General features: G+C 31.7%; 1 protein-coding gene across 2 annotated transcripts; it reads right to left on the reverse strand.

Moving 5' to 3' along the window:
• Positions 1-239: 239 nt before the first annotated feature.
• On the reverse strand, positions 240-9,555 carry LOC122505321. 2 transcript variants are annotated; one of them, XM_043616831.1, is made up of 10 exons: positions 9,405-9,555; positions 8,859-9,289; positions 5,865-6,454; positions 5,459-5,773; positions 5,333-5,395; positions 4,179-4,689; positions 3,836-4,103; positions 3,568-3,747; positions 2,414-3,428; positions 240-1,078 (listed from the first exon to the last, which is right to left on the reverse strand). In XM_043616831.1, the coding sequence occupies exons 2-10, from the start codon at positions 9,013-9,015 to the stop codon at positions 470-472; spliced, it is 3,708 nt and encodes a 1,235-aa protein (XP_043472766.1). In that variant the 5' UTR covers positions 9,016-9,289; positions 9,405-9,555; the 3' UTR covers positions 240-469. The 2 variants fall into 2 exon arrangements, with proteins under 2 accessions (XP_043472766.1, XP_043472767.1); XM_043616832.1 differs by having other exon boundaries at positions 5,360-5,395; positions 8,859-9,534.
• Positions 9,556-10,965: the final 1,410 nt, after the last annotated feature.

The raw sequence follows: 10,965 nt of genomic DNA on the forward strand, positions 1-10,965 counted from the left end.
ACTCAACCAGTGAAAGTGAATTTTTCGATATTTTTTTTTATTCACTGAGTAGAAAGAAAAGTGAATGCGAGACTAAAAAAAATGGTTAAAACACAATATTCAAATTCAAGAAACGATAAATCTTGAGAGAATCGTGTTAATCCTTTTTTGATGTTTTTAAAGAATATTTTTTGGATTAATTTATACAATTTTGATACAAGGATATAACAGTAGAGAAAAAGAAATATTTAGAACAATAATAACACTTCCAGATCATATGATTTTATTTGTACGCACTTATTTAAAATTTTTTCAACTACTCTCAAAATCTCCATGATTTGTGAACTGAAAGTATATAATGGGGATAAGACAAACATGAAAAAAATGTTTTATATATATATACACAGTATGGAAAAGACTAGCGTGAGATTTTCAACAGTATTTTCCCAAGTTTTACTTCGTTCAAAAAGTCAAGTCACAGTTTTTTTCATTACCAACTTCCACGACCTCGACCTCTGAAAGTTCCGCCTCTAAATTGCGTACTACTTCCGCGCTTCCGAGGAGAAAAACTGTTGGCAGTAGGGCCACGAGGACTGTTATTTGGCCAAGGAAGACGCGGTCCTCCTCTGAATCCTGGCCTTCCACGGTGAGGAGGCATTCCTCCTCGCCAGGGAGCGAACGGAGAAGTCGGCGGCACTCCCCGCATTCGAGGCCGGAACATTGGCGAAGCGTTGGGAGTCTCATAGTCGAAAACAACCACTGGGTGCAATTCAGGTATGCCCGGAATGCAGGGTGGACCGAGAGGGCAAGTTAAACTAGGTGGAACAGGCGAAGCTTGAGGAATCGATGGACCCAGCGGAGGTCCATTGGGTGTCGAGAGCAACGGTCCATTTATCACTTGTACGAAATTTTTTGAAGTAGATTCTACTGACTTGTGACTATCCGCTAAATTAATCGACGATCTTTTTGAAGGCTGAGGTGAATTTTTTGATGATTTCATGAGTGCTTCCAACTGTTCTGAAAGCTGCTTCGGTGTCTCTGAATTTCCTGCGCTTTTATTTTTTTCACTTTCTTTCACATTTCCTTTGTGTTCAGGAGTCTGGAAAATCATGTATAAATATTTACATTTTTAGCAACATTATTATGGACTTTATCAGGATTGACCCAAAAGTTTAATTTTGTATTTCCCTGATTTCCAGACTAAATTTTAACTCTTTTTCTGATCCTAAAAAGTATTCTGATTCACTCTAAAGATGAAACATGCTAAAATCGATCACTCCGAGTCGAATCGGTTTTTTCATGTTTTATACAATAATTAAAGATGACCGAGTGATAAAATCATTATTTTATATTCAAGGTTACCACAAAATGATATATAATAAATTCCTGGCTGTTTCCATGTTTTAGGGTCAATACTTATAAAATTCCAGTAAAAAATTAAAAAAATTTCTGGCCTAATAACACAGTATTAGATCTAAATTTCTTTTTAAATTTCCAAATACCAAAAACTTAATAAGAATTAAAAACAAAAAAATTTTCTTCCGTAGAGATTTTTATATGGCAATGAGATAAAAACATTTTTTAATTTTAAGATAAAATTTTCTTAAAAATCTTTAATCACAGACAAAATTCCAGAAATTTTTTTAAATTAAAAAAAACATAATTACTTGTCCCAAAATATGGCTAGAACAATTTCAATTAATATCTGGATCATCAAAATTAATTTAATTCACAATTCACAAAAAGTAACCACAGCCAATAATCAGCAGAAGATGAAAATTATTTTTTGACCAAACTTTGTCTTCTGTTTACTAACAATTGATGGTCAAAATTTTTTTTACTGATCTTAAACTATTACTAGAACAGTTCCAATAATTATCCGGGCCATGAAAATTAATTTAATTCACAATTCATAAAAAGTAACCACAGCCGATAATCAGCAGAAGATGAAAAATTATTTTTTGATCGAACTTTATCTTCAGTTTAAGAACAATTGTTAGTCGAAAAATTATTTACTGGTCCTAAACTATTGCTAGAACCATTCCAATTAATATCTGAGTCATCAAAATTAATTTAATTCACAATTCACAAAAAGTAACTACAACCGATAATCGTTAGAAGATGAAAAATTATTTTTTGACCGAACCTTATCTTCAGATTTCGAACAATTGTTATTGTTAGTCTGAAAATTTTTTACTCGTCCTAAACTGTTACTAGAACCATTCCTATTCGACTTCGAATTCATAATCAACGATCCAAAAACCCCTAAGTAACAAAATTTCGATAGTTATAAATTAAAATTTTTGTCCAGAATTTCAGAAAAAAAGTGCCCCATAATTGAATGTTAAAGAGTTAATGATACACACATTAATAATTTAGTTAATTAATTTTAACAAATAGGAAGTAAATTCTTGAATAATTATGCAATACGAACCTTAGAGTCAGCAGCAATGAGTGAACTATTTTTAGATCCTGTAGATTGATTACTATTTTTAACATTGCTATTAATGTTGCCGCTGTTAGCCGATTGCTGATTTTCTTCCGAAAGCCTATTGTTCGGAAGACTAAAATCCTGTTTCCTTGCTTCCTGATTCTCAGTGAACTCTTTTTGTCCGGTTTTCGTTTCACCATTGGTAGTTTCTATCAAAACTGGATTATTATTCTGTAGCACCACAGGTGAGGATATTTGTACATGATCATGAGATCGTTGCCTACGACTATTCTTTTTACTATGATCATCGGGAAATTTGTCTCTTCTATTGCCACGATTTCCTCGACCACGACCACCGCCGCCACGATCGACTCGATCACTCCGATGCAAATTATCCCTTTGTTGATCATATTGTGAAAATCTCCCATGAGAGTTCGATTCGTCCTTATTCCAACGTTCGTGTTGATTATCACGATAATCAAAATCGTGTCCAGTGTGAAAGTCTTGATGAAAATTAAGTAGATTTTGTGAAAAATTTTGTACATTTGGTGGGAAATTTTGTGTATTCGGTCCAAAATTTTGTTGAAGTGAAGTGAAATTTTCTCGATTTGAAGGAAAATTTTGTAAATTTGAAGGAAAATCCTCTCTAATGGCATTAAAAGGAGGATGGCCCTCAGATTGGAAATTTCCTTCGTTTTGTCTAAATTCTATGGGGTTATTTTGTTGGAAATCTGCGGACCTATGATGAAATTGTTGAGAAGGAAGAGGAGGGGGTGGTGGCGGAGGTGCTTGATGAATATTGTGAACATCCTGAGGACCACAACCTCCTGGAAGAGGGATCATCCTCATGTCCATGTCCATGTGATGTGAGGTTTCGGGAACTGGAGGAGGTGGCCGCATATTTCGGTCTTGTGTTCGCACATCTACCAACACTCCTCTTCCTTTTTGCTTAACTTCATTTTCATCATCTGACAATTCCATATCCACACTTTCGACATTATCTCCTGCTTGCACTTGCCTAAAAAGGATTAAAAAATTTTATATTTTCAAGAATAAACATTAATTTTTGAATTTACTTCTTTGGAATGAGTCTCTGAGTCTACCGTGACTCTAATATTTGTATTTAAATTAATATTTAAAAATTGTTGTAAACTTACCGATAATCTTGATCAGTACTAGACCATAGAGTATTGTGAGAATGAGAAACAGGTGAAGAGTCATTGGTAGTACTTTGATTAGCTGGGCTGCCAGTTAAACTGATAAGATTTCGATGATCTACATCTCCTTTCATGAGTCGATAAGGTAATTGTGTACCTAGCATTGGAAGAGGTATGACTCTACACAGCAACAAAAAATAATTTCATGTTAATAAAATTTTATACAAATTGAATACTTTAAAATGCCTCTAGTGAGTATTTCGTTTACCTGTGATCAACATCTCCGACACTACTGAGAAGAGGCTCTTGCGGCTGAGAATCATTATATTCAACAGGATCTCGAAATCCAGCTTTCTCGTAAATAGGCGGTGATTCTGGGGTTTCCAAAAGAATATCATTATCTCGTGCATTGCTCGCCCAAATATTATCAGAATGCAAATTCCAACCTCTATTATTTGTGTCTCCCCAAGCATTTTTCTCCTTCTCTTCATCACCTTCCTCGCCGTCTTGCCAAGTTGGATTCATACTGTTTTTGACTTTGGAAAAATTTATAAAACTGTTAGGTTTTTTTCAGAAACGCAATCAAATACAAAAAAATAAGGGTAACCCACCTTTTTCGTCCCAATTAGGCGGCTCTTTTGAAACTTCATTAGAAGTCCACGTTGGGAACTTGGAAGGTAATTTATTGTAACAATTTTCATCGTCAAGAAAAATGGGTGGTGGTAGTGGTGGCGGCGGCAATGGATTTGCAGAATTTAGATTGCCATCAAAAGTTAAGATATTATTCTGACTATTTTGACTCGAATAAGGAGAAGATGTATGAGACTCTCCACTCAGAGTTCTCATTGCTATCGGTGTACTATGTAGCATGTGATGATTATTTACATTTGATAGATTGTTCGTTAATCTTTTATTTATTGGTGTTCCAGGAATGTGACTAATATTATAATCTCCATGTGATATATCCCCTTGACTTGAGTCCAAAGCATCGCCCAATCCAGGTATGTCGCCAGCATCCATTGGCCCTTCAGCTGTTGGGAGAACTGTCTTCAAGAAACTAGATATACTAAAATCTTCATTCTTTTCCCGTCCAGAAGAATTTATTACTTCAATTTGATTAGTCTGCAGATCAAAATTTAATCAAATTATATTTACAATGAGCTGCTGCATATTCTGCGTATATTTTAAGAAAGAAAGATACACAAAAATAGATAAATTGCACAGGGCTTTTAAAACTTAATTTAAGATGAGATTTATACTTTGTTGAATCAAAATCATTGGTAGACAATTTTTGAACGTCAAAAACTGATTTTTAGCAAAACTTGAGTACCTGCGACGATAAAACGGGGCCCTTATTATTCTATAAAGCAATTTTTTACCATTTTTTTTACTTTAGGGTTTGGAGGGTTTACTTCGGTTAAAAATAAACAAAAAAAATTGTATCCTGAACTTTTTAGAGGAAATTTTTGTTTAATTTTATCGTTGAATCAACGTTGGTAACTTCAGTTTCATCAATGCAAACAGTAAGGCACCGAACGCACTCTAAACTCGTACGACACTAGCGCCAAGCATAACTCAATTGACGCTCCAGTGTATTACTTAAGTTGGAATTTTTTCCAGTTTTTAAAAACTTTAGAGTATACATGCAGGATTGGTCTGAATAGTATAGTTCATTTAGTAATAAAAAATTTACTTTTGGCCCTGTGCTATTTAGAAAGAAAAAGTTTTCAAGTAAAATTAAAACAAATTTTAATAATCACTTCACCTTCATGGGATCATACTGTTGACTTACGTTAGGTGTCATCGAACTCTCGCTGAATACGTTTCGCTGAAAAATTCAAAGTTTTTTACTTATTCCTAAAAAGAATTAGATTAAATGAAAGAAACATACCATATCGAAGTCCATGTTCCCATCCATGAATGAAGAAAAATTGGGAGTAAAGTCTCCAGTTTGATTTAAGAGGCCAGCGGTAGATGGTTCGTAATCAGGATTATAGGACCCATACATAATGGGCGGTGCAATTTCAATAATCGCAGATTTCTGACTCGATAATTGAAGTTCTTCTCCGGGCAGGTCAATGTCACTGTCTGGACTTGGACTCGGTGCATTTATGTCCGGCGATGGTATCGGGGAAGTTAACATAGGTAGAAGTTCGTCCAACTTCTTCTTTAAATGCTTCACTCTACTTCCAAAGTTTCTGTAGGCCTGCAAGATAAAATAATCAAAACTAAGACTCTCCTGATAGCAAATGAAGAAAAAAGAATAAAATGATCTGAAAATATTGCAAATAACATACGTTGGTAACAATCTTGACTTCCCCTCGTTGAGTTTCGTAAAACTGATCAGCTTGCTCAAGCAATTCCAGAACCTGTGTTCGTTCCCTGATTTCAGCTTCAAGAGCGCGCACATAATTTTCAACATTCCTCACAGCAACTTCAACTTCCTTCTCTGCATCCTCGACGTGCCTTCGATCCTTCAGAGAAGCACAAAGTTCCTCAGCGTTGTCAATATCTACATTACTTTCTCTTAAATCGCGTAGTCTGGCGTCAGTGGCTTGTTCCAAAGTGGAACAAGATCGCATTGTTGAAATGAGCAAAGCCGCTTGAAACTCTTCGGGAACAACTGGCTGCGGTTCTGCTTTCTTTTTTGGCGCTGCCTGGATGAGACCAGACAAGTCGGTGAGAAATTCTTCATCGTAGACTTGACGCTGATCCCAAATTTTGAATATTCGTAAAATGCGATGTTTCACTTTCTCATCACGAACCATTGTTGTCGCTCGTTGCAAGGTTGTACCCCATGATTCAACAAATTCAAAGTTTTTTCGTTTCGAATATTGAATAACATCGTTGGCCAAGTAGAAAAGTGTCAGTCGATGTTCCACTTTTACTGTAATTTCAAAATAAAGAAATAACATTAGTTATTTCTAAAAACAGAATTTTATTGATAACAAGCAGATCATAATGTAGATGTCAAATATGTTTCCTGTGATATTTAAGAAGAATTCTAATTAGATTTAGTTTCTATAAATCATTTCTATGCTTCTCCATTAGGTTTCAATTTGCGTTCGCATTCAAAAACTTCAAAAAAATGTAATAGTAAGCTAAGATGTTCTGCTCTTTTCACTGTGACAATTTGCTAGTGACACTATTAATATTTTGCAGCAGACATCGAATAACCCAGGCTTAATAATTTCTTCATTAAATTTTGAAATAAAATATCTTTCCCTGTAAGTCAATATTGGATCAGCCATTTTAAATTTTGCAAATCAAACTTTATATTCGTAATCAGCGACCCCGAAAACTCTCGAGTAACGAGTTCCAAGTGAATCCGATGAATTTAAAAAAAATCTTCCATGATTACAGCAGAGTGTCTAGCGAATTGTAATTTTCAAATTTTCGACAAATTCACGGACCATAACCCAAATTATTCAAGAATTAATTTTTTTAATCATTAATAATAATTTTAATTAATACAATTTTAACCTTCCATTGACACACTGGGTCAATTTGACCCAAACTTTATCATCCATCATTTGATAACATTTTAGCCGATCTTTTTAAGTAAAATTACTAATTATTCTTTCAATTTTACATAGTATCATTAAATTTAAATAAAAGTTTTTAAATATTTAATTTAATTGTTATAAACATTAGTTTATACAAATTAGTAATGTATAGAAATTTAAAGAATAAACTTCTCTCATTCTCTCATTCATTCTATTCGCAGTCTCAAGTTAGTTTTTTTGTAAGCATTTTTTTTTTATTTTTATAAGTAAAAGCAAGTTGTTTTATAAGAAAAAACTCTTTATATACATATCATATTTTTTTTTTAGAAAATTTTAAGTTCTTTTGGAAACAAAGTTCCATTATTTCTATTTCACGATTTTTAACGAAATTATAATTTTTTTTTAAATAAATGAAAAAAATTACATAATTTCTATTCTATAATAACAATTTTTGTGCAAAATACTCAAATTTATTTTTTATAAAAAAGGTAATAAAATTGCAATATATAACTCTGTCACAATGTTTAACAAAAGTTCCAGTCTCTTTTAGAAATATGTAAAAAATATTTGCATACTTTCTATTTTTTAATCACAATTTTTAACAAAATTCCATAATTTTTAAAATAAACAAGTACTTGGCATAATTTCTATTTTATAATCACAATTTTTGTAAAAAAAATTCTGTTTTCTTTAGCAGGGGGGGGGGGATATTATAAATATTTCTCGTGATTTCATGTGCACTCGTTTTTATTAAGTTTTTATATAAACAAGCAGTTTAAATAATTTTATTCAATTACTATTTGAAATACTTTAAAAGAACAAAAACTTTGTTTCATTTTATAAGATAATTTTTTTGAATAAATAAAAAATAAAAATTAATTAAGTTAAATTAATTTGAAATTTTTAGATATTATTGTTAAATAACTATCGATTTAAAAAAAAAATTTTAGCGTTACTTTAGCTACTTTAATGTATACATTTTTTATTCACTAAATTTGAATTTATTCTTAATCAAGGTCAAAATGACCCAGTGTGTCATAACGGAGGGTTAATAAAAATGAATGGAAATTTCTTTCTGTTAACATTATTCAAAGGTCGACGGAAAAACAAACTTTTCTCCTGTCGAAATTTTTCTAAACTCAATTGTTTTAGAGTTATAGACCATTTGAAAATAGGTCCAATTTTAAAAAATCAAAAATTTTGAAAATTCATTGCTCAAAAATTTGTTTATATATAAAAAAAAAACATCAAATAATACTCTTTTTTCTATACAGAATGAGTGAAAAATATTTTTATCCCGGCAATTTTCCGGTCGAATTAAGTTACCGGTTTTTCCAAATATCCCGGTCGCTAGGCACCACGACACAGATAAAAAAATAAAATGTCAGTTAATAATTTTTACTATCTTAGTTACTTTCAAGTCTGATAAATAAATATTGTGTCGTGACAACGAAATGCGTGTATTTTTTTTTCTAGTAACTACAATGTATTTTTTTATTCCTAATAACTACGAATGTGATGTTTCACTGTATTAATAAAATAAGTTGTTTTACACAAAATGAATAGTAAATTCGACTCCACGAGAATCATTTTGTTTCAATAAAGATAAAATTAGTAATTTAAAATGTTATTTAAACTATAGTCAATGCAAAAGTAAAATTGAATCAGTAATTTTTTTATTCGTTTATTATTATCCGTTTCCACAGATACTTAAAGTATCACTGCGGCATTTGCTTTAATAATAAAAAATGGTCAACATGGAAAGTAGAAATATAAATGACTTACCCTTTTTTAGAACCTGCAACCATGTGGCCACAATTTTTTTATGATGTTGCCTTCTTTCAAGGCACCAAGCTGAAAGACTCTGAATTGAATCCTGCGAGTCTTTCAATGCAAGAAGTTTCCGCTCAAAGAACTCAGAGTCAAACTCGTTACTAGTCATTGTATTCTTCGTTTTATTTTATACTTTAACTATTGACTAATTGGTTGAATGTATTTTACAATACATTTTGCCGTGATCCGTTCACAGGAACACGAGATAAAGTATTTCAGTATTATTCAAAAACATTGTCTCGTAAAAATAACCTTACCAAAACACTTATCACTTATAATATCATTAACCTCTCCAAATCCATCAATATCATCGTGATGTAACTTATTCTTGTTTTACAGAAATTCTCATCTGTATTTTAATTAAAATTGAGTTTTCGAAGGACCTACAAAAAAGTTTTATTAAAAATCTACACGTTGAAAAATCACTTGACAAGTTTTTGCGAGCATATCCAATTAAAAGATTAACTAAAGAATTCACATGTGAAATGAAACTAATACATTTTTCAACTCAAGAACTGCCAGCGCTTTGAAGATTTTCAGTAATTTAACGATAGTTTATCTTTTTATAGACTAATAAACGCAAAAACAAGATTCCGCCATATTTCGATATTTGCAACAATCATTAATGTAAAAATAGATAGACACAATATGTTTTCTTCGGTAAAGTTTGAGGGTAAGGTAGAAATTTGATAAAGAGACTTAAAACAGAGTGCGCTAGAAGGCGAATTTAAAGAAGCGGACAAGACAATAGTAAAAAAACAGCGATTTATACGCACGAGACAACTGAATTTGTCAACTGTAATTTTCCAGGAAAATGCTACCTTCAGGATAAAAACAAAATAACAAATGCCAATAAAAAGTAAATTCTTAATTGGAATTGTAAACGGAAGTGTGAGTTAGAGAAAACTAGAGCATATGTGTCCGTCCTTCTCTAACACATTGTAGTAATTGTGTTTCATGGCGGAACTTTTGAATTGATATGTAAAAAAGGCTTTTTGCAAGTAATTTTATAATTTTTATATTTTATAATTTATTCATTATGCGTTGGCCTTATATCTTTTTTCTGCAAAAATAAATTTATATGGACCAACTTATTGGTTAAACGTTTTCCGTTTTACGCTTTGACGTCTTCACGTCTACATACATACATGGAATGGCACTTTGAGGATATAAAAAAAGCCCATTGTGGACATAGCCTTAGGGACCATCCATATGAAGGCCTAAGCACAACTGTTTCGCGAACTCAATGTTATATATATATATATATATATATATATATGCGTCCTTTTCTATCCTAATCTGCCTGAAGTCGATTTTGACTTTTTCGGTAAATTTTTTTTCTACCGATAGTCGTATAAATGCACCTTTATCTTTGTTCTTATTATTTTATCTGTCTGAAGTCGATTTTGACTTTCTCGGTAAATTCTTTTTCTACTAATAGTCGTATAAATGCACCTTTATCTTTGTTCTTATTTTGCAGTCAAGAGAATTTTGTCTATGAATATACACCGGAGGAATAAAAACACTTAAATTTTTTATTTTATTATAAAAATAATAAAGGTGCTTCTATACCTCCGGTGGATTGGTCAAGCAATCGGCTCGATGAATTTTCACGGTCGGAAAATGTACTTTCATGGCGGGTATTTTTGAATAAGTAAATGTTGAAAAGGTTTTTACTTGAAAATTTATTTAAAAAAATGATTTTATCATAGAAATTCTTTTGAAATTTATGTTAAAAAACATGTTTTATTTTAAAAGTTATCAAATTTTAATTCAAAATGTTTTAATTTTCCAAAGAAGTGTAAAAAGCCTAATGTTTTTGAAATGCTAGTACAGACGGTACAGACTGTTTGTTATGAATGTACATAACCTAGCGTTGTGTTGTCGTGCTTGTGATATTATTATTATATTCTAAATTTAATGATTTAATTATATTAAATAATAATGAACAGACAACACAACGCTAGGTTATGTACATTCATAACAAACAGTCTGTACCGTCTGTACTAGCATTTCAAAAACATTAGGCTTTTTACACTTCTTTGGAAAATTAAAACAT

This window comes from Leptopilina heterotoma, unplaced genomic scaffold, assembly GCF_015476425.1.
Source record: "Leptopilina heterotoma isolate Lh14 unplaced genomic scaffold, ASM1547642v1 Lhet_353, whole genome shotgun sequence".
NCBI lineage: Eukaryota > Metazoa > Arthropoda > Insecta > Hymenoptera > Figitidae > Leptopilina > Leptopilina heterotoma.

Coding starts and splice junctions, on each gene's coding strand:
- LOC122505321 (XM_043616831.1), bottom strand. CDS start 9,015: ATGACTAGTAACGAGTTTGACTCTGAGTTCTTTGAGCGGAAACTTCTT. Junction 6,455..8,858: donor GTTGCAGGTTCTAAAAAAGG/GTAAGTCATTTA, acceptor TTGAAATTACAG/TAAAAGTGGAACATCGACTG. Junction 3,429..3,567: donor AGTACTGATCAAGATTATCG/GTAAGTTTACAA, acceptor AATCCTTTTTAG/GCAAGTGCAAGCAGGAGATA.